The 24463-nt window shown below is 36.4% G+C and overlaps 1 protein-coding gene across 1 annotated transcript; it reads left to right on the top strand.

Moving 5' to 3' along the window:
• The first annotated feature begins 447 nt into the window (after nt 1–447).
• On the top strand, nt 448–18516 carry pes (pescadillo). The gene is made up of 15 exons (XM_079814043.1): nt 448–612; nt 967–1046; nt 4495–4648; nt 9212–9321; nt 10566–10737; nt 10846–10935; nt 11722–11838; nt 11944–12021; nt 12117–12206; nt 14077–14207; nt 15132–15257; nt 15343–15527; nt 15610–15752; nt 16981–17148; nt 17478–18516. The coding sequence occupies exons 1-15, from the start codon at nt 589–591 to the stop codon at nt 17553–17555; spliced, it is 1746 nt and encodes a 581-aa protein (XP_079670169.1). The 5' UTR covers nt 448–588; the 3' UTR covers nt 17556–18516.
• The last annotated feature ends 5947 nt before the right edge of the window (nt 18517–24463 follow it).

The following is a 24463-nucleotide window of genomic DNA, read 5'->3' as shown; positions in this document are numbered from 1 at the left end:
TAAGGAGAGAACAGTTGTCTATAGACAGCACCTGCAAAATAATCCCCTTTTAGGGGGGTTGTCTTGCTGTTACCTCTCCAGTGCACCTATTGTCACATTCATTTGCATCAAAGCAGTTGAAACATGATTGAAACTTATTCACAATCTCTTATTTTTCCTATTTTTTCCTAACAGATCGATATCCCTGAAGTTTAATTGACTTGGTGTTATATTGTGATGACTAAATGTTCCCTTAATTTTTTTTTGAGCAATGTATACTCAATATAGTGTATTGTTAATTTGTATTTATTACGAATGCTATTACATATAGTATAGCAATATTACACACACAGAGACATAGGCCTAGCCTACGCTATGGGCCTACGTACCGCTCAGGTACCGCTACGACACATGCTTTAATTTCTATGCAGGCATTCCTGCGGGCGCCCTCAATTCAAGGGTCCTACTGTCTCGGCTGACTGACGTCACAGAAAACACGTGTGTTCGGAAGAAGCACGTTAGCACTGGCTCTGATCTGGGATCTATTTGCAGTTTAATAGCAATAGGTTTTATTTTAGGTTTTGTCGAGGGGAAATAACATCCGCTGTGATGGGCGGATTACAGAAGAAAAAGGTAAGGCAGCGATTCAGACCAAAACTGTCGGTAAACAAAACATGATGGGTTGATGAGCGCAGGGCCCCGCAGACTTGTGCGCTTTAAACACATTATACTGAATACATCTAACATTTTATACATGCATATGTATGATAAAAATATGTATGAAGATCTATATCATAATTGTGACTTGAATTTCCTAACTTCAGTGTCCATTTACAGCTGTTTGCATTTTTGCTTTGAAGAATTAAGTAAGGGATCTTGAGATCTAACAGTGTGAAAAATGAGTATTGTTTCTGTATAATCACACACACACACACACACACACGTCTTGTCAGAGCACTTGCTAACCTGTCGTTTCTTCTTGTGTAGTATGAGAGGGGATCGGCCACGAACTACATCACCAGGAATAAAGCCCGCAAGAAGCTGAGTCTGAGTCTGGCTGATTTCAGGTGAGTTAACAAAACAAAGCATTAGCTTTAACGAAATATTATATCCTGATGTATTGGTCATTTTACATTCCTCGTATATTATATAATAGCGAAATGCACATACTTTGCGCAATGTTATGTACATATTAATTGCAATGTACGTCAGAGGTTTTCAACTGCTCTTTAATGACAGCCATATGTGTGCTGTGGACGCGTGACCTTTGACATCACTAACGAAGGCTATTTAAAAGTTATTTTAAAAGATAATAGTAAGCCTATTTATTTTGCTATCATCTCAAGTATGAAAGTACAATACATTCATATTATTTAGTATATTCACCCCCTGTTTCTCAGACCTGGCTTAAAGGGTTTGTTCTCCCAAAAATAAAAATTAGCCCATGATTTACTCACCCTCAAGCCATCCTAGGTGAATATGACATTTTTCTTTCAGACGAATACAATTGGAGTTATATTTAAAAAAATGTCCTGGCTCTTCCAAGTATTATAACGGCAGCCCAAAATTTGAAGCCCAAAAAACTGCATCCATCCATTATAAAAGTGCTCCACACGGCTCCGGGGGGTTAATAAAGGCTTTCTGAAATTAATTGATGGGTTTATTTAAGGAAAATATCCATATTTAAAACTTCATAAAGTAAAATATCTAGCTTCTGCCAGACCGCCTTCCACTCCCAGTCTGCCGGAAGCTATATATTTTACTTTATATAGTAAATATCTTGCACTCATGTCTTTTAAATTTATTTTTTAAAAGGAACCTTTCTAAAAGCTACTTCAATGTCGTAATTGAACTAAAGCCTAATTATGGCTTAATCTAAGCACTGTCTGTGAAACGAGGCCTCAATTCAAGTTTAAGTGCATTTTTAAGTATACTAATATCAATGTGCTAGTAGTAGTATACTTAAAAATTTACTTAAACTTTGAGTAAATGAAAAAATTAAAAACATAGTTGTTACACTTAAAATATACGTTTATTTAAAGAGTGGGCTAATTTAGTCCCACTCTTTTAAAAAACATACTTTAAGTGTAACAACTACATTTTTCATTTTTACTGCAACAAGGGATGAAACGGTATGGAAATTTAACATCACGATTATAGTGACCCAAATTATCACGGTTATCAATATTATCACGGTTTTGTTCAAGTTTTATATTTGAAAATCAACAAACAAACTAAAGCAGCTCTATGCACTTATTTAAGCAAGATTCTGTGGGATTTTCTTCCTTATAATGGCCGTCGTCAATATCAACGCATAAATAACAATAATTTATCGTAAATATAATCTCTAATATTATCTCTGTAAATATATTCTCAAGCAATATTCTAATCAGTGTTCAGCAATGATGCATTTAAATCTAGCATGTTTTGTGTAAGAGCCCAAACAGTATCCTAGAGAAATAATGCATATCCATATTTGCATATGATTTGACAGTTTATTTTATTAAATATCAAAATGTCTGCATCATACCTGACACCTAGATGATCACTTTACAGTCAGTTTTATGACTTTCATTCTCTTCAAATGCTATTAAAGTTTCAAACGTGTATAACGTTACCAATGTTGTGTGTAACTTTAGAGACGGTCCCTAAATTCACCAACTTTATGCCAGTCACATCAGATGCGCTGTGGTTCTGCTGTGTTTGTTTGAAACTATTTTCGCTGCTGAAATAGAACAAAAACAGTCATCCACTGTATGATGAGTGAATCTCTTGCGTACATCACACACACATCTGAACGCCTCTGATTATGAGACATTGCATTCATAAACTCAATAGAAACACGTGTGAGTGGTTATAATGGGCAACGCGATTATAACAGATGGATTTTGAGAAGACTATAATAAGTTCAACAACAGAGTGGCTAGTGTGCAGCCGAAATAACGTTAACTTACACCCGCAAACGGCGGTTGTTAATGGCAAACCCTGATTATTATCCCTTAAATGTCACCCTAGTCTTGTCTGAACTTGTTCGTTCGCTTCACGTTATTATTTCCCAGACGTAGTTTTGGTATTGAGGTCAAAGTCCACTTGCCTTGCGTTCGTAGTTTTGAAGTGTTCCCCCTATTACAGCGACTTTATTCTGGCATGTTCTGCAGACAGGTGACCATCTTCGATTAAGTTTCCCTCAGGACTATTGTAAAAGCCAAAATATGACAACGCCTCAGATTTGGTCCTTTTAGATATCTGAAAAATCTCCCGGTGCTGTCACTGCCTTCTGCCATTTCTTCTCATTCAGAAAACAGCGCTGCAGCCAGACTGACGCTGACTGGACAAGATTCACCGCGAGTTTTAAAATCGTGATAATCACACGCGGTTTTAATGATAATTAAATTTTATAAGATATTACTAACCGTCACTACATTTTATCGTGGTTTATCGTGAAACCGGTAATCTTTTCATCCCTAACTGCAACTATACTACAAGTGAACTTTATAGGTAATACTGATAGTTTACTAGTCAAAGGCTGAATCCAAAATTCTCATTCACTATTCCCTAGGTTAGTCCACTAATACAGTTCACTTGAAGGAGTGAATGAAAACGAGTGCGTGAATTCGGACAGCCGTTGTTTGTACATAGGCTGTACACTCGTTATTGTGGGATTGAATGGGATTGCACTCAATAACGTCCTCTATGGTTTCGGACACCACTACAAATGGCTGTCCCCTCAAATAGTGCCCTATTTGAGAGTATAGGGGACGATTTCGGATTCAGCCAAATACTTTTTTTTTAGTTTATGAAAGTACACTTTGAAGGATACTCTCAATAAACTACTAGTTTAGTTGTTTTATTCTGTTAGTATACTTGTTAGTGAACATAACATCATACTTAAAGTTTACTATTTATATATTATTTTTACACTTTAAGTATTCTACTATGTTACTATTTAGGTAATCCTTTTTATTCTTGAAATATACTTTTTACTGTACTTTAAGTATCGAAGTAAATTCCTATGTACACTACCAGTGGACAAGCCTACACACAAATCAGATACTCAGAATTGGGAACATGTTTTCTTTATAAATCAATAATTTCAAACAATGCAAGTTTATAAGACAGTATGTAAAACTGTAAAAAAAAGTATTAAATAGGCTCCTCAGTCAAGAGTAAACGACTACAAGCCAAGTATACTGAGAATACTTCAATATACTTAGACTTTTCTGTCAGTATAAGTCAAGTATACTTGTTTAATTTGAAGTATATTTCTGAGTAGTATATAAAAAGTAGACAAAGTATTCTTTTTTTGTTTTGTTTAAAAGTATATTAATAGCACACTTGAATAAACTTTTTTTGCAAGTGCTGTTTTGCAGCTAGTTGCACTTGATCATTTGTTTAGTATTTCTTCCCTGGTGTTGTTTGTGAACCACCAGTTAAGGACCACAGATGTATGTACTGTAACCTGCTTTGTATTTAATAAAATTCATTGTGAATTAAAACATGCATCTCATTTTATAGGCGATTATGTATATTGAAAGGAATCTATCCTCATGAGCCCAAACACAAAAAGAAGGTCAACAAGGGCTCGACAGCCCCTAGAACCTTCTACCTGCTGAAGGACATCCGCTTCCTCCTGCATGAGCCCATCGTTGGCAAGTTCAGAGAGTACAAGGTAAGAGCTCTTGTAAAGCTAAATGCTTCTGTATGTGTTTGTGTTTGTTTGTTTGTTTGTTCGTTCGTCGTCTTCGCATTATTTTTCACAAACGATTATTTTGCTTCACTTCATCTGATTAACCCTTTAAGACCTAAGGGTATTTATACAATTAATTTTCCGCCTGGTGTTATTTACTAAAAAAGCTTGTAAAACATCAACCCTGTTGTGCACAGACAATTGACACACCTCTTTTTTTTCAAGACAAGTTGCTCTGTCAGTATATTTGTGTTGCATTGATGTCACCTGAATGTAAAATAAGTTATGGGACCATAAAGACAAATGAAAACATAAAACGGAAATTGAATCACTCAAATATTTATTGAAAACACACACAAATAAATAAAAGCTAAGCATATTTCCTCTGGAAAACAGTTTGTTCAAGTCTTTAGAGTCATGGAACTCAGGAATAAACATGATAACTTATACAGAACCAAAACTATTTACATTTTTCCAAAAAAAGTCCAGGCGCTTTTGGCCTCTTTGGATTTTGGATATTTACTGGTGCCAAGCCTCAAAACAGTTCCTATCAGGAACTTCTCCTCAAACTTTTTCCTCAAACTTTCTCCACAAAACTACTAAAAACTGCAGCGTGTCTCTCTCTCTCTATCCTCAACACTAGTCGTGCGTCTCTCTCTCTTCACAATAAAAGAGCTGTGGTTCATGCGTAATGACGCACACCAACGTGGGTGACGGATCAGCCTATCATTAGTCAAACCCTCATCCAAAATGGCAGCTAGCATCGCGCTAGCGGCAAAAATGACGGAAAAATTATAAATTATGGACATCAAGTGGATAAATCTTGGATGTAAGCGTTTTGATTTATTGCTGAACAACTCCAAAAAGATGCACATGTTCCAGGCTGGATAGAAAACCCTCTGTAAAGGCTACAAAGACACCCCCGTGATGGCTAGCTCGTTAGCTTTCTGCTGGAAAAAACGGTAAGAAAATCGATAAAAGTTTCATGAAATAATATAGATATTTATCGGAGGTGCCGTGTGACGTCGTGGGCGATGCCGTCGGGCTCTGAGGGTTAAAGAGACATTGGCCCTGTCCCAAATGGCACTCTAAACACTCTCTTTGTCTTCCTATGAGTCCACACTTTCATGACGTAACACCGCTTTGACTGTCAGGAAGAAGTCTGCTGTGATTATATACTAGGGCTGTCACTTTACGTTCGAAAATCGATTGCACAATCGATCGGACCAACCAACACAAGTTTCGAAAACGAAAATAGGGAATCGATTTTAACCAAATATGTACACTATTATTTTAAACAAATAAAAAAGTTATTAACAGGTATTATTAATATGTTGAAATCTGTTTTTAAAACTTGCATGAGGTCATATTGTGACAATGCTGTGTGCGTAGAAAATAATGAGCGCTATTTCCTCCAGAATGGAGAGCAGCTTTCTCATTCCTCTCAGCGCCGCTCGCTCAACCCGAAATGCCCTTTGTGACATGCTGGAATTTGTTCTATCTGGAATTATAGGTCTATCTGAAATAAATGGCTATAGGGCTGCCCCAACTAAAGCTTTTTTCCTAGTAGGGTCGTTGTTCATTTAAGCCGTTGTTCACGCGGAGCCAGCGTCTCCATGTCATTGTATGCTATATTTTCTTATTATTTATTAAATCAATGCAATATTAGTCGATAAAACAATTGATTAAAATTAAGAAACAATTTATATAAAACGAAATTCGATTTATGAAAAGGAACCACCTTTGCCAGCTGACAGCGACCCGCTTTTGTGGTGGAAGATGGGCAGTTCGAAATACCCCCACCTTGCGCAGCTGGTAATGAAGTACATGAGTGTCCCTGGAACATCAGTGCGGTCGGAACGCGTCTTCTCAACAGCTGGGCATATAGTGAATAAAAAACGCTCTGCTCTGGACCCCGAAAATGTTGATAGACTTGTTTTCCTGTCCAATAATTTGTAATAGAGCCTTATTTGCACGTTTCATCAGTAACGCCCGCATAGCCTAAGTGTCGGTTACGTTCAATTAAAAAAAAACACATGGCCTGTTCGAAAGCTAAGTTCATTAAAAGTTTCATTTTGAACGGTTGAATTACGTTAAATTATTATCCACACGAACTTCACATTCAGTCATTGTGCACAAAATAAATCATCAGAAATATTGCTGACTTGTGCGTCTCAAGCGCCCTCTTTACTTTCATCCTAATGCCCGTTAGTTGTCCGTGGATTGGCGTAGGCTATATTTAGCGTTGAAAATGAAAACGTCATTTAAAATCGATTTTAGAATCGATTCAATGAACACTAGTGTCTCAAAAATCGAACAGGATTTTTTTACAAAAGTGTCAGCCCTATTATATACCAGAATCAGACACTACCGCTATTTATAAAGTACATTTCCCATTACCAAGGGAGAAAACGCACCAGGTTCCGAAATAAATAGTACCATAATTAAAATATACTACGGGGTTTCCAACGATACAAAGCTTAATGCTAAATCGCGGAAGTTACCCTTTAAGATGCATTTTGGTCGATGGGATCACAAGTGGACAACACTAAATACAGGTGTAAACAAGGTCTAAAAAGTTGAGCTTTCACTTTTAACCACTTCCAGAGGTAGTCGAAAATGCATTCCACTGGATTGCCTTAATAGTGTAAACGCTCATGTGGTGGAATGTGTTTGAACAGCCACAAAAGACCGCCTACTGACCGCTAATATTACGAGAAGTGCACTAGCCAGACCGGATTTAAACTTTGTTGGCTGGAGACACAAGTTTGTTTTTAAGATGAAAAACGTACCAAGCACAATGTTCTCTCACCATTCCTGATTTTTAACACACGCTCACTGTCGGCAGAAACAAAAACTGCTGCTCTCCGTATGTCAGGGTTTTTCCTGGGTCAAACATGGTCTTCGGTGGTGGCTGACAGACATGGTCATCCATACACACACACGCACGCACAGTAAAAAAAGTACCCTACCCACGTGATCTGCAATCGCAATACTGACAATACATTTTAAATAAATTCAAAGAAAGTTTGTAACTTTTGCTTATCTTATTTTGATCCCACATGAAAAAATACTGTAGTATATTATAGTAAAATTACTCTAGTAAATACTATAGTGTTTTTGAACCGTACTAAATATACTACAGTAAATTAACAAAGTGTAGTAAATACTATAATATACTATAGTATTTTTTCATGTGGGATACCTTGATGTTTGTTTTTGTTCCTCATTTTTTACACAATTTACTGACAATTGTTTTGGTATATAATCATATCAATATTAAAAAGTAGTAATAAAAAAATGAACAAATAGCTTAATTTTCTGCCATATACAATTTCATAAAATGATCAGCTAGCTAACAACAACTTTGTTCTGGGTTCACCTCACTCCAGTCTAAACTAAGTGATTTTAGGCTATTTATTTTACTACACATTATGAACATAAATAAGCTGAAAGACTGTGGATAATTAAAACTAACTCTTACACCCACTCTTGCTAAATTGTGTAAGCACACTTGTGTTCTCATTTCAGGTGTTCTGAGTAAATGATTAAACTGATTCGTTAGTTCAGTGTTGGGCAGTTCAGTTGTTCTAACCAGTTGTTTAAATGATTCGGTTCAAAGGAGTCATTAGGTGGCGAATCGGACATTAGCAGACGCTTTGTGTGCGAATCCCGTCTGTTAGAACATCGCGAAAGATTTGTCAACACACAGAAAACACTTCATAACCGGATAGGATTTGTTTCCCGTTTATTGAAAGTATGCTTTATGTCAGCTGGTCAGAGAATCAGTCAATGTTTTTTGAGCGCATTTCACACCCAGCGGTAATTAAAGGAAAACATTGTCTGATAGCGCCACGTGCAACATGGATTCGGTCTTCCGACCTTTTGATTTTGATTAACGTAATATGTGAAATATTAGAAAGCTAAGAATGCTTATTTTGAAGACAGAGAGAGTGCGAGCGGGGGAGGAGCTCAGATCGTTCTCTCAGTTACAAGCGCAGCATCTATTCTACATCATTCATAAATCACAATAACTCATCAAATAAAGCTTTGGCGGGACAAAAATTTGTTTTGGCGGCCGCCAAAAAATTTTCAATGTAGGAAAAACCCTGCCGTATGTTTTCTGTCGTCTCTGGGCACGTTCATAAGTATTAAAATTTTGTCCACTAGATGGAAAGATTTGAAAAGGCCCATACATGTACCTTCTCATAGACCCTGCCCTCGAAGAAATCACGACAGAAGTGGTTGAAAGTGGACAAAAGAGACCAGGTGTATGTGTCTCCCTCGTCTACTTGTGTTCCGATCGACCAAAACGCATTTTAACACCAGGTGTAAACAGGGCCGTAGAAGCAGAAAAAACCGGACACAAAAATGTACCCAGCTGATTATTAATAAATCATCTGTTAGATATCAGACCTTTTCATTCTTATGGCCAGTATGGCAATGAATTTCATTCGATCGGCTGATAAATATCAGTGCTAATGCAGTATTGTTTGCACACCCTCAGACAGTCTGTGATCTCACTTGTATATTCCTTGATTATAGATTTTTGTGCGGAAACTGCGCAAAGCATATGGCAAGGCTGAGTGGAGCGGAGTGGAGAGACTGAAAGAGAACAAGCCTGTGTACAAACTGGACCACATCATCAAGGAAAGGTGAGAGTAAATGCAGTGCTGTCTGTGGCCTGCAGAGGACGCACTTCAACTCTTTGGCTCAACAACAAGAGTGTTTTTTTTTTTTGGTGTCCAGACAGTGTTATGTGATAAGCACTATTTGTGTCCAGACACTGTTGTGAGCCTGGGAAAGAGTCTCAGTCCCTGTCCACAAAACAGATCAGTTATGAGAAATCCAAAAAGTCACATAAGAACATGATACTTTTAATTATCTTGGCTCGACTCACTGTCTCGAGGACTGTCTGTCTCTTCATCCGTTCAACTGTTGCATCAGCAGAATTTGGGTTTTTACGATTTTTAAATGTTTTTGAAAGTATCTTTTGTTCAACAAGGCTGCATTTATTTGATCAAAAATACAGTAAAAACTAGGGGTGTAACAATATATCATGTCACAATATATTGCAATTTAAAAAAATGCAACATGTATGTATCATGGATGGTGACTATATATATTGTGTGTAGTTCACCCAAAATGAAAAATACTGAGTTTCAGTGTCAGTACTAGATAACTACTATATATAATGTATAATAATGCAATGCCAATGGGGGAATATTTGTTGGTCCTGATAATGCCAAATGTCTTATGTTTCCAGTAAAAAGTGGCCTACATTATTTGAAATATATCTAGCCAGTGACACACATTTGTCAGAATCATGTATATTTTTATTCTGGTGTCATCATTGTCCTGTCCATTGGGTTACCAGCACCAAGTCCAAGCCTATTAATTTCCATCCCCAATGTATTACCAAATTTAGCATTTTAATCAACAGTAATTTTTTTTGTTATGTTAAACTTTTACCATATGTCTTTGAGTATTGCAATAATATTGTATCGTGATATGTATCGAATTGTGACATGTGGGTATCGTTACAACCATAGTAAAAAACAGTAATATTGTGAAATATTGTTACAATTTAAAGTAACAGTCTATTTGAATGTATTTTAGTGTCACAGGATCGGTCAGAAATTATTCGAATTCTTTGATTATTCAAGAAACATTTCCTATTTTCAGTGTTGAAAACACTTGTGCTGTTTATTTTGAATGGAAACCATCCATGATGCTTTTGTTTTTTTCCCAGGATTCTTTGATGATAACGTGTCAAATCCCCTGTAAAATCTGCCTCCATATTTAGTTTCTTCATCTCAAATTTCGCTACAATGTTTAGCTGCCACATTTCCTTTTAAATGAGTGTTCTGTCATCTCCTTGTCTCCTTTGTTTTTCCAGATATCCTACGTTCATTGATGCTCTTCGAGATGTGGATGATTCCCTGTCTATGTGTTTCCTGTTCTCTACGTTTGCCCGCACGGGAAAATGCCACGTTCAGACAATTCAGCTGTGCCGGAGACTCAGCGTTGAGTGGATGAACTACGTTATCTCCTCACGTGCCCTAAGAAAGGTGTTATATTACATATGCAAAGTGTGAATTTAAAAAAGTAAATAATTCATTCATGTTAGTGTATTATCAACCACTTCTCTGACTCTTTTTGATTGTTTTTTCTTTCAGGTTTTTCTTTCCATTAAGGGTATTTACTACCAGGCAGAAGTCCTGGGGCAAACCATCACATGGATCATACCGTATCAGTTTGCCCATGATGTGAGTATAAAATATATCTTGCACTCTTGAAGTACCACACATGAAAAGCATTTGAGAAGCAGGTTTGATCCTAAATAGGGACAAACTGTGACATTAATATTTAGACAACAAGGACACATTTAAATTGATCAAAAATGACGGTAAAGACATTTATAATGTTACAAAAGATTTCAGTTTCAAATAAATGCTTTTGAACTATATCTATCAAACTGTTATCATGAAAAAATGCATGGCAGTTTACACAAAAATATTATGCAGCACAGCTGTTTTCAACATTGATAATAAAAAAAAAAAATTGAGCACTAAATAAGCATATTAGAATGATTTATAACATGTGATGCTGATTTATTGCTAATTATGCTGAACATTCAGCCTTGCCATCAAATGATTAAATTACATTTTAAATTATTAAAATGGAAAACAGTTATTTTAAATTAAAGTATTATATCGCAATATTACTACCAGCCCCGGTAGTTTGTTGTAACTGTTTGCAACGCACAAAGTTTGCCGTTTTGGGTTGCACAAATGAGGAGTGAGATGTGTAGATGAAGGTTTTAAATGGACTAATGGACTTTATTTAATGGAAGACATTTTGTGATTTTGTATTGTTATTATTAAATAAATTATTAAACATTGGTGTATCTATCATAATGCTGTTGTTACCCATGTTAAAATCATTGATCATCTGGATTAGTATAATGCAGTATTTTGGATCCTTGGGTCTTTCTATAGATTATTTTATGATGACTGTTTAGCATAACATACCCCTGTCCCTGCTTTCCTCAGCACCCTACAGATGTGGACTACAGAGTCATGGCCACATTTACCGAACTCTACACAACACTGCTTGGCTTTGTCAACTTCCGTCTTTACCAGACTCTCAACCTTCTCTACCCGCCCAAGGTATCAAATGTGCTTCCTTTAAATGCCTTTATATAATGCAGTAGCAGAAGTCCAATTAGTTCTAATTGGGAATTGAATCTGTTCTTTTTGTTGGGTGCATGTTAGCTTGATGGACAAGGAGAGTTCGGTCTCAAATCAGAGTCTGAAGAAGATTATGCCCTGGAATCAGAAAGCTATACTGAGGTACGGGAATAATTCATTTTCTCTTTTCATATCAACGTTAACTTGTGCCAAATGTTAGTGTTTTTAAAGACTTGCCTCTTCACATCTCCCTCCAGAAACTGTCAGCATTGAGTGCCAGCCTGGCCCGTATGGTCCCAACAGTGGAGGAGGAGGAGACAGAACTGGACCATTTCCCTACTGAAGGGGTGAGCGAGTGACAGCGGTCTTTATTGTTAGGGATGTCGCAGTGAGGACATTTTCCCACGGTTAATAAACTTGCGACAACATTGAACGAATGAACAATATTTACTCTTTCTCTGTTATCTCAACCGAAAAATTCCCGTTTGTCAGCAAAAGTCAGCTTAATGACCCGAATGATTTTTGACAGCTCCAGGGCTTTCATGAAAACTACAGGTTATACTTCCACAATTTGTATACTTTTTTTGTATCTTGTGTCGTTTGTTTACGATTCTTTGTAGCCTTTAGCCACGGCCTACAATGTGCTGGATCCTTCCCTGGAAACCGATAGTAATTCCCTGCTCCTAAACGTTTACTCTTTGAATTCTTGCTCTCGGGAACAATAAACAGTCGACACCATTATGACTAAGTTTGCTAAGAAGTATTTCCTACTAAAGTAAAGCGCTACTTGACTCTGTTAAGCTTATAGCAGACTGGTGGGAGTGGCCTTGGATGGCAACATGCCCAATGCATTATGGGTGTTGAATTTTTCCTACCTAATTGGAAAAAGGGAAGACAACACATCCCCTTGGAATTATAAGGTTCTATCTGACATTTTTGTCAAAATTGAGTTATTCACATATTCTTATTCTGTGACAACTTATTTACATCATGGGATGTTGTTAGTTAAGTTTTTTGGAACTTTTTATTTAGAAAATAAAAAGGTTCTTTCTACACAGTCAAATGGAATGCAAAAAACTTTAAAGCTCAATATCTCCAAACCAGTCAGAATGCAGATAGAACCTTATAATTCCAAGGTGGCGAACAGCCTTTTTTTCTGTTTTTTCTAGTCAGGTAGCAACGATTTTGATTTATTTTTTTGCATTTCTACCGCATGGGCAGCCAAATTTTATTAAATGCCCATTTTGCCAACGATGAATGACCCCTTTTAAAGCCTGTACACTTACTAAAACCCCACCCCAAATTAACCATGGTTATTTGGACAATTTATTAATAACTGTTGTTTTTTAGACATGGTATAGAATTTATTTTTTTAAATTCTAATCATATTTTGTATACATTATTATAAATTATATTACCATGTTCAAATAAACAAATTATTATTATTATAAATTGTATTACCATGTCCATTACCGCAGTTATTTTTATTATTATTGCCAGGTTATTTGGTAATACAATTAATAATAATCATTATTATTATTATTGCTGATAATGTGTTTTCTTTTATGTGAATAAGGTGGTAATTTGGTACTATTGTACTGTATATCAAATTACCATGGTATTACAATCTCAGTAGCATAGTACTTTTTGGTAGGGATGTAAAAACAATATCGAAAAAATTGCTTGAAAATGGAAGACGTGATGCGAAGTTCAAACTTTGTAAATGTATTAACTAATAATAAAGTTATTTGTTGAGGACCTTTCATAAAATGCAGCTCAAAGTGGTTCACAGGTCTGAATATAAAAAGCATTTAGCAGAGCTGTATTGTTGTAAAGTCAAAGCTGTCAGATTCCTGTCAGCTTTCTAAAGCACACGTGGCCTCTGTAATTACTGCAGCTATATGACTCCACAATAACTTTCCACACTTCAGGTTCACTAAAAGAAAGTGTCACAAGACGCTTGTTATTTAGTCACACATCACAAAACATCAGTGAGTCAGTGAAACGTTTAACCCGTGGTTTGATTGATTGTTGTTTTGGACGGACCTCACATCCTCATGTTTCATGTTCACTGAGGGAGACTGTTGCTATGGTTACACAGTGAAGGTGTTAAAAAAACATTCTGATGAAACCAGCATGACTGCAGGTGAACTTTGTCCTCATTATTTAATGACGCTTTTATAGAGCTTTAATTATAATATGCACTTTCAATTACAGGACGACCTGGAAAAGATGGAGGTGAGAGAAAAGATGGAGCAAGAGCAGAACAAACAGAAGAAGCTCTTTGAGGGCCTGAAGTTTTTCCTAAACAGAGAAGTTCCCAGGGAATCGCTGGCTTTTGTGATCAGGTGAAGGAGTGTGACATACTGGCTCATTTCTATCGCACGTCATTCTGTCTATGGTACTTTCCTTAAATAGGGTACAAATTGGTGTGCTGTTTAGGCACAAATCCCATGTTCCTTAGAGGTAGAACTGTCAGCAATACAAATCATGCTATAATAGTTATCATATCCATCTGATATAATTGTGATATAATGATGTAAATTTAATTGATATTCAGTTCATTGTAGAAATATTTTTTAACTCTGACTAACAATTGTAATGTTTGGCTGTTTTTCACACTTTACTACATAGATTTTTCCTTTATTAAAAACTGCAACGTTCTCTAATACTGTGACATGCAGGAAGCATTTGTACAGCATGGGGGGGCACACACAAAGGAATAATTGAATTTTCTCAACTTGCATTCGCTCAACATTTCAACTCTAATCAAAATAATAAATAAAAAACTATTTGATAACTTTATCAATTAGTACTACAAAAAACATTTGGTAGCAAACTAGATTGTGTGTGTCTATATATATGTATGTATGTATGTATGTGTATGTCATATGTATATCAATGCATGCATGTTTTAAATTTTTTTGGTCTTAACACAAAAATGAAACAAATTAGGTTTTAAAATCGCAAACCTTTTCTAAAAGAAAGAAAATAAAACCGTTCATAATATTTAATTTGACCAACTTGGGTGAACAGACAACGTTTTAAGTACCTCTTTCATTTTATGTTCCTTTGTTTTGATTTGTTTTTACAAAACGCCCTATTTGTGGAAAGTGCCATACGTTTAAAGTGTGTTTGGTTTTACTCTACAGTGATTTGCATACAATTAACTGTTCATCGATGTGTTTTTTTAAGGCTATAGTTTGTGTATGTAGTTTTACTTTACCAAAAGTTGTGTTTTGGTGTGTATAAGAATGTCTTCTGTTGTGCAGGTGTTTCGGTGGACAGGTGTCCTGGGATAAATCATTGTGCATCGGCAGCACATATGATGCCACAGACGAAACGATCACACATCACATTGTGGACAGACCCAGCATTGACAAACAGTATATCAACAGGTCCGATACGACTCTCATTAACTGTATACATAATATTGCATGTTAATGTATATTCTTGTACTAAATGCATTTCTCATCCTTGCAGGTACTACATCCAGCCGCAGTGGGTGTATGACTCTGTCAACGGCAAGCTGCTGTTACCCGTAGAGGAATACTTCCTGGGAGTTACACTGCCGCCCCATCTGTCACCATTCGTGGAGGAGACTGAGGGCGATTATGTGCCTCCTGAGAAACTCAAGCTCATGGCCCTGCAGAGAGGAGAGAAGCCAGGTGAGGGGTTTTGCATACTAATTTTGATATGATTGTGTGAATGTTGAGTGATTTGTTGACTTCAAAAATGGACTCTTCACAGAAATGGAAGATGATGAGGAGGAAGAGGAGGGAGATGAGGAAGATGATGATGATGATGATGTCGACGATGAGGAAGATGATCAAAGTGAGGAAGAAGATGAAGCAAATCTAGCTGAAATGGAGGAGAAGAGATCTCAGGGAAAGGTAAGATGGTTTTATTTTTGCAGTTTTGATTTTTGATGCCATTGACGCAGAAATTACACACTTATAATCAGGGCTTGACATTAACACAAACCCGCCAAATGCAGGTGGATTTCAGCAGTGGCGCGTAAGGGCGTGTTCACACTTGATGTCTTTTTTGAAGCTGCCAGCGTCTGTTTTACATTATAATCCTATGGAGAAAACAGTGTTTTCAAAAAAGTCATGGCCGCTTTTTTAAAAACGCCAACACGGATGTCTTTTTCTGCAGCTCAGTGCATCTTTTCAAGTTGAAATAAGTTACTTTTCTGATTAAAACGCCCTACGTCAAGCACCTTTTTGACAGCTGACCCATGACAAGCGAGTAGCAAGACCTGAAAGTAGAGAAGGTGCTGGTTATCTCTGTATGTATATTTTAGTCAACAATAAAAACGAAATATGACACAAAACACAACCCAGTCTCTTTTTGTTAAATGTAAGTTTATGTATGATCAATAATAGCCATTATAAACGTACAGTATAAGAAGCTATACAAGAAATAATGCAAACAATTCAGTCAAACTTTGCTTTCTTGCCCTCTCATCTCTCTGACAGTGGGTTGACACATAAACCCTCCTCCCCTCATTTCTTTTGCACCAAATGAATATTGTTGGTGTTAAGGGCTTGCATTTCTGCTTGGGATTGCGCATAATTTTACTCATTCCCGCAGCTCACACCCAAAGTGTGCACACATAAAACTGCCTCTCGGTACTAAATAACGGTTTTTTTTTTTGCTGCTTATTGCGCTTAAACAGTCAAATACACACAAAATAATGTCAAAATGCCGGTCTTGGCGAGTATTCACGTAAACACAGTCAGTTATGTTTTAAGTGAACATAAACCGTTGAGAAAGAAAACGCATATGTAACAGTATAATGGATCCGTGTGTCCGGTCTTAAAGTGACAGCAGCCTAAAATACCTGCTGCCAAATTATGAGAGTATTCATCTCAGTTTTCCCCATGGTATTGATGTCCAAATTGTGGCCAGTGAAAATGCTGAGTGGCTAGAAACTTTGGAAAACCTCAAAAAAACATAAATGTCAAGCCCTGATTATTATAGTAACAGCATTTAAACACACAGTCTACTGTATCATATTTGATATGTTGTGTCTTTATAAATTGACATTTTCTTTAGAGGAATATGTTAAATATAAAAACAAAGGTGTTAAAAGTTTATGTGCTGGTTCTCCCACAGAGCTTGTCAGTAAAGGTGACTCCTGGTAAAGCCAAAGCAGAGAACCGTAAGCGAGCAGCTGAGGAGGAGAAAGCAGAGGAGAAGAGGCTGGCCATCATGATGATGAAGAAGAGAGAGAAATACCTTTATGACAAGATCATGTTTGGCAAGAAGAGAAACGTCAGAGAGGTAAGCGTGCTTGGAAGTAAATGTGTCGGGTACCATTTTACAATTATATATGCTCTTTTGTAAAGTAAAGAAAAGAAAATGGACCCATCTAACCAGTGTAATGATTTTTTTTAATGATTTAATGCAGTAAGTTAAGTCTTTATGATGTTGAAAATGTGTGTTTTGGTTAATGGTTAAACGAGTAAACACAGTACTACTAATTCAGAGCTAGCACAGTGGCTGCCAAAGCACTTTTAAAAGGTGCTTGACCTACAATTGGTTCATTATTTAAGCTCCAGTGACCTTGATCGACTTAAGTGTTCTTGAATCTAATGCACGCTTTCCAACAGGCTAACAAGCTAGCTGCTAAGAGGAAAGCCCATGATGACGCCAGCAAAGACAAGAAGAAGAAAAAGAAAAAGTGCTGAAGGACTGAATCTTATATGTATTAAAATGCTTCTTGTGCTTTTTTTTCCCCTTTATTAAGAGACTTGGGAGGAGTGTTTCTTCTCTCATTTCAACTCATTACATCATTTAATGGGGATTGTGCATGATTCACTGAACTCGATGTGTCTTTTTAGTTTTTCCAAACTGGTTTTCAGTGACTACCGAGCTTTCATTCTGCATTTATTATCTGTCTTTGTGTGTCAGGCCTAACTTTCTATGACACATTTCTAATAAACAAGATAATTATTATCTTTAAATAATTAAATTTCAATTTTTTTCTGTGCATGCTTCATGTGAAAATGTATTTTTTATTTATTTATTTTTTGTTTTTGTTTTAAAAAAAATCTAGAAAAGTTGGAATATTTTGTAAAATTCTCTTTAACCTTTATTTAACTGACAAAAGTACAAAGGAAAGATTTTCAAAGTTTTCACTAACTTGGTTCACACTGACACCAACTTAATTGTATTTTGTAAATATTAACACATTTTGAATTTCATGGCGCAACAAACTCCAAAAAAGTGCGACACAGTGGTAAACATGCCTCTGTCCCAATCACCTTTCCTTTGAAATACACTTTTTAAATGTTTGTGTAATCGAGGATACTAATTGTTGAAGTTTTGCAAGCGAAATTTTTGCCAGATCTCACCTGATACAAGACAGCTGCTCAACAGTCTGTGGTTGTCATTGTCTAATTCTCCTTTTCATGATGGGCCATACATTTTCAATAAAAGGCAAATCTGGAGGCAGGCAGGTGTAGAGTATCTAGAAACCAATTTAAATGAAAGAGATTTAAAAAAAAAAAAAAAAGAATACTTTGATACTATAAAAAATATTAAAAACTTGGGGTTGGTAAGATTTTTAAAATAATGAAATGCATAAAATATTAGTTCAAAGCTTTGGAGAGGGTAAGATTTAAAAATAAATATTTTATGCTATGACATAAAATATAAAAAAAAAAACTCTAACCAACCCCAAAGTTTTAAATATTCTATATTATAATAAAGTTCAAAAATTTGGTTGAGGTAAGATTTAAAAAATATTTATATTCTATACTATAATAAAATGTTGGTTCAAACGTTTGGGGTCAGAAAAGTATTAATTTATTTTTGAAAAAAATCTTATAATATAATATTAGTTCAAGACCTTGGGGGGGGTGTATATATATATATATATATATATAAATACCATATCCTACTTAAGTAAAATATTAGTTCAAAAGTTCGGGGTTGGTAAGATAAAAATAATACTTTTATACCATACTATAATGAAATCTTAGACAAAAACCTTGGTTTTAAAATTAATACTTTTGAAAAGATCCATTTGAAATAAATGCCGTTTTTATATCAAACAATCCTGAAAAAAGTATCACGGTTTCCACAAAGCCGCATCACTTTTTTTTCAACACTGATAATAAGAAATGTTTTTGAGCACTTAATCACTTAACTTTTGAACGGTAGTGTATAGTGCTTGCAAATCACATCAGATAGCTTGTTGAGAAGTGAGGTCTGTTCTATTATCAGATTATATTTTTCAAAGCATGTCAAATTTGCATTAACGGACATTGTATTTTGCATTAAAGTGAGTGACCTCTTTTGGATTAAATTGTGACTACATGTGCATTAAAATGTGAGTAACCACAGGATTATTCTTATCGCTCTTTATGTGAATAAACCTTTTGTTTGACTTTTAGTTTCTGGTATAAATAGGATGTGATACCCAGGGGCAAACGAGTGTAGTATTACAGGTTCCAGGTATAGCACTCGCATTGTCAAATAGGCCTACCTGAACTAAAAAACTAAACAGTGACTCCCTTCCCTAAGGACTCTACTGTATGACGTCCCAACACAATGGCTTCCAACATAAGGGTTTTATTCTCGCTGTTGCTTAAAGTTCTTCTGAGTGTTCCCTGCGCAATTTGGCTTTAAAGACCTTGCGAGGCCCTTTGAGATTTTGACTCATTTCACATGGGTTCAGAGAGTAGGCTAGCCATTAAACCATGTAACCTTGTGGGAAGAAAGTGTGGCTCACTGGGGCGTGGAGAATGCAGTCGAATGTAACCAGTCTTTGATGTAACTAGCATGAGGGAATTATCCCTTAGCATTATCCCAAGTAAGTCATTATAAAAACACTACCATTTTTGCAATTACTCCTGTGTATTCAGATTTCGAGGTTTCACACTACACATTTGGCTGTTTGGTGGTGTTATTTTTTTTAATGGACGAACACGGCTCGTCACCGTTTGTCAAATTGATTTTCCCTTAGACGCTAAACGAAATACGGTGGAAGCTTGGTTCCGCCACAGAATAAAACATTTTAAAGACAATTGTGACTTTATTTCACATTTGTGTTTACATATAAAAAATTCTGACTTTTTTTCTTCTCAGAATTACGAGATATAAACACACAATTGCGTGTTATAAAGTCAGAATTGCGAAATATGAAGTCAGAATTGTGTGTTATAAAGTCGCAAGTGCGAGAATTGCCTTATCTGGCTATCACCAGACCAAGCTCAATTTAAGATTGAACATTGAGTCTGCTGTGTATTTTCTACTGCACAAGAGGCGTGATAAATGAGCATAAATGAAATGACTCTGTACGCAATTGGATAGTCCATCAACCAATCAGACCACAAGAGGCGTGATCAACAGGCAATGTTGTACGACCCATCGCTTCTCTATCAGTCATCGTGTTAAACCCGCCAATAGCGCGCCAGGTGGATAAGCCAGTCTGTGATTGGTTCCCGCAAAAGTGTAAGAAGCAGTTGAAATGAATGTACAGGTTTCCAGTCTAAGAATTGCCTGTTATATCTACGAGATATGACTTTCTCAGAATTGTGATATAGCTAAACTCGCAACTGCGCGTTATAAAGTCCAATTCTGATGGGGAAAAAAGACTACTTTTTTCTCAGAATTGCGAGTTTATATCTCACAATTCTAACTTTAACACGCTATTGAGACTTTATATGACGCAATTGACTTTCTAACTCATATTGCAACATTCAGAATTGCGAGGAAAAAAGTCAGAATTGTTAGATAAAAAGACGCAACTAACCTACCTTTTTAATTTTTTTTATTCTGTGGCGGAAACAAGCTTACATAAAATACCCTACAACCGGCGAATGTTTCTGTGCTCATGAATATTTAATGAGGCAAGTCCTGTTCAGTTTATGATTGATCATCCAGCATTTTTTGATTGATCGTTGATTTTTTTTTTTTTTTTATTTCTTTTATGTGTGTGTGTGTGTGTGTGTGTGTGTGTGTGTGTACTCTCTCTTCCCTAAAACGGGATAGACCGGGATAGCACGTGTAAACCTTATTTCTGCCAGAGCTACACAAACAAAATAAAGGTAATTTTTTTAACGTGTTGTGGCTAACGTATTAGTAGCGCGAGTTATGTAATCAGATTACTTTTTTTCAAGTAACTAGTAAAGTAGGCTGATGCATTACTTTTAAATGTACGACAAAATATCTGAGTTAGCCTAATATTTCAAACAAGTAACCCAAGTTACTTTTCCTTCCCATTTATTGACTGACACCTCTCCTGTCCCTATGTTGAGAGAAATCGGGAGTAAGTGCAGAATAATCATGATTTTTGTTGTAAACATCATAGTTTTGTTTTGAGCTGTGTCCAATACAGGCATGAATTTGCATTTCCTTCAGCCTGAGGTTTATTTACTCTTTGGGAGTGAAAGAACTTTTACATTTGACAAAAATAGAACTTTTTTATGTAGGCTAATAAGTAACATAATTAGTTACTTTTTTTTTTTTTTTTAGGGAGAACTGTAATTTGAGTTTTAAAGATGTTCAAATCCACTGAGAATGAAGGTAGGTATGAGAAAAAGCTAATTTCAGATTGCATTGAATTCCTCATTGTGAATTTTCCATGTAGTGAATGGAGTCAGATTCACCTGGTTTAGGATGGCAAGCTGAATTATTTAGCTCTGAATAGTTCTCCAGTGTCCATTTCAGTCCTTTGTTACCAAATTTAATTATACTAGGTTTTTACTGCCAAAAACTATCAAGGGCAGGCATTGTAAATCTGAATTTGTTTGAAGATTTCAAAAGTAATCCGCTCTTTTTTATTTTGTAAGGATGTGTAACCTGTGACACAATCTATTCCTTTGTATGTCACACCCAGAGAACCATTCAAACGTGTTTTTATTGTGTGTGGTGTTATCAGTGAATCCCTATTCCCTTGGTAGCAGCTTTGTATGTTTGCACTTTCCTTGTATTTGTGGTGGGAAGTTATGACGTTGGTGTTCTCCTCGCCGCTGTGTAACCCCTGTGGGCTCTAGACCAGGCGACTCATGGCCTTTTATTACTAATTCACGATCACGCACACAAGCATTCAGTGTTTCCCACGTTAGCCATCTGCATTCCAGCCATGTCGCTCTTACACTGCCTGGCACTGGCATGACATTCTGTCTGTCCGTGTGTGTGGATGCAGACAATAACCTGAGTGTTTAAAGACCAGTCAAAAGGAGAGTCGGATGAACAGAATAATCTGCTAAACAGTAAGAGACATTGAGAAGTGGGTCAATAGATTGTGTGATGTCACTCAAGAGAAATGCAAAGATATAAAAGGAACACGCCACTATGTTTGAAAATAGGCTCATTTTCCAACTTTCCAGCTTAGCTTAGCATAGATCACTGAATCTGATTAGACTGTTAGCATCTTGCTTAAAAATGACCAAAGAGTTTCGATATTTTTCCTATTTAAAACTTGACTCTTCTGTATGTAATGTAATTGTAATTGTGTACTAAGACCGACGGAAAATGAAAAGTAGCGATTTTCTAGGCCGATATGTCTAGGAACTAGCCTAGAAATCTAGACGCACCCTAGTGGCAGCAAATCTAATTTGCAGCCAGGGTAGTCTAGCAACTCTCCGTTGGCTTGCGAGCTGGAAAAACCAAACTCTGGTCAGGCCAATCACAGCGTGTATAGAGTCTGTGGGCGGGCTTAACATAATGAAGGCAGAGTTCTGGTGGTTCCGAGTGTTACTTGTAAACAAAGAAGCTGGCTAACAGTGGTATAGTGGCTGGCGAACTATACTCTCATTCCTGCCTAATAATCAAGGAACTTTGCTGCCGCACCATGGGTGCAGCGGCGCAATGATATTACGCAGCGCCTGAAAATAGGCTAACTTCCGTCAACATAACCAACGTGACAACCTGCTTACACAGGGAGTGTGCTGGGACTATTTTCAGGAGCTGCGTAATATCATTGCGCCTGATGATTAAAGTTGGCATGAAACAGAAGTTGCGATAGTCTTTTCTTCTATATTTGTGACGTTTATCAGAGTGAAACAGCTTCCCAGACAAGAAAAAATAAAGGGCGGGGCTTGATTTTGTTTATTGGTGGATCTCTTGTGAGTGACAGGTTGTCCCGCCCTCTCACCATAAACGATTATAAGGGCATATGAATAGAATAAAAAAAATATATGTGTAAAATAAATAATAATCTATAATAATAATCAAAATAAATAATCTATACTGCAATATTATATTTAAAAAAAAAATCATCCATTTTGATCTCATGGTGCCAATTTAGTAGGGGGTTAATTGATTTCAAACAACTTTTTATGAAAATATGTACACTCCTGTTCAAAACTGTGGGGTCACTAAGGTTTTTTTTTTCAACAAGGATGCATTAAATTGATCAAAAGTGACAGTAAATACATTTATAATATACATAAGATTTATATTGCAAATAAATGCTCTTCCTCTGAAATGTGTCTCTAAAATTTTTATACACAATTAAATTTCACATTTCACATACATTTCAAAAACGCACACCTTAAAGGGACAGTTCACCCAAAACTGAAAATCCTGTTGTTAATTACTCACCCTCTTGCTGTTCCTGTAAGATCTTCATTCATCTTTGGAACACAAATAAAGATATTTTTGATGAATTCTGAGAGCTTTTTCTTCTCTTCCGTGCCAGTCTCCTACAAGATTCACGTCACCACAACGCATGCATGTGATCCTGAGAGTGTGCTCGCCCAATAGTGAGCCGGCATTTTGCCGTCGCTTCATAACATTAAGGTTGAACCACTGGAATCACATGGACTATTTTAACCATGTCTTTACTACCTTTCTGGACCTTGAAAGTTGCAGTAACGTTGCTGCCTGGATGGGTCAGAGAGCTCTCAGATTTCATCAAAAATATCTTCATTTGTGTTCAGAAGATGAACGAAGATCTTACAGGATTGAAACGACACGAAGGAGTAATTAATGACAGAATTTTCATTTTTGGGTGAACTAACCCTTTAAGTCTTTCAACCCTCTGGCTCACAAAATGTACTCTATAGGGTCGATATATAGGACCCACTGTGTCAGTTCCTAAAAATTCCTCACAAAAGTTGGATGGTGGGAAACAAAAAATCTCATTATGTCAGGATTTAGGACACGGCAAGTAAACAACCTAAGGAAGAGACGTATGTGTCAAGTCCTTTGTTTAATTGATTGAAGCTGCCATTCTAGGTGTTTACCCATAAATCCACCTGGCACAAATCTCTATATGGAAACCCATATCGCAAGGGATAAGAGATAAGAAGGCATTCTTCCCATCGGTCACTAAAGTAAACAAAGGCATATTGTCCAGCAAGTTTTCAAAAGTTCTTCCTGAGCTCATCTACCTTTTCCTACGGGAGTTTCTATAAAGATATGTGCACAGGTCACTAACGTTCACGTGAAACTGATCGATCATGTAAAAAATAGGCTACACTTAACCATAAAATATATTCATATGCAAACAATGAATCATCGGGGCATTAATGAGTTTAATGTGATTCTCTCAATTTTAAAACCATTTCTGTGTCACTGATTTTTGTGCAGGTTAACTTTAATTCTCAATAGCTCTCTATTTCCACCTTGAACAGATCCCTCC

Source organism: Gobio gobio (assembly GCF_949357685.1).
Source record: "Gobio gobio genome assembly, chromosome: 4".
In the NCBI taxonomy this organism is placed as follows: domain Eukaryota; kingdom Metazoa; phylum Chordata; class Actinopteri; order Cypriniformes; family Gobionidae; genus Gobio; species Gobio gobio.
Note: the sequence above shows the minus strand (reverse complement) of the source record. Positions and strands in the feature narration are given on the sequence as shown.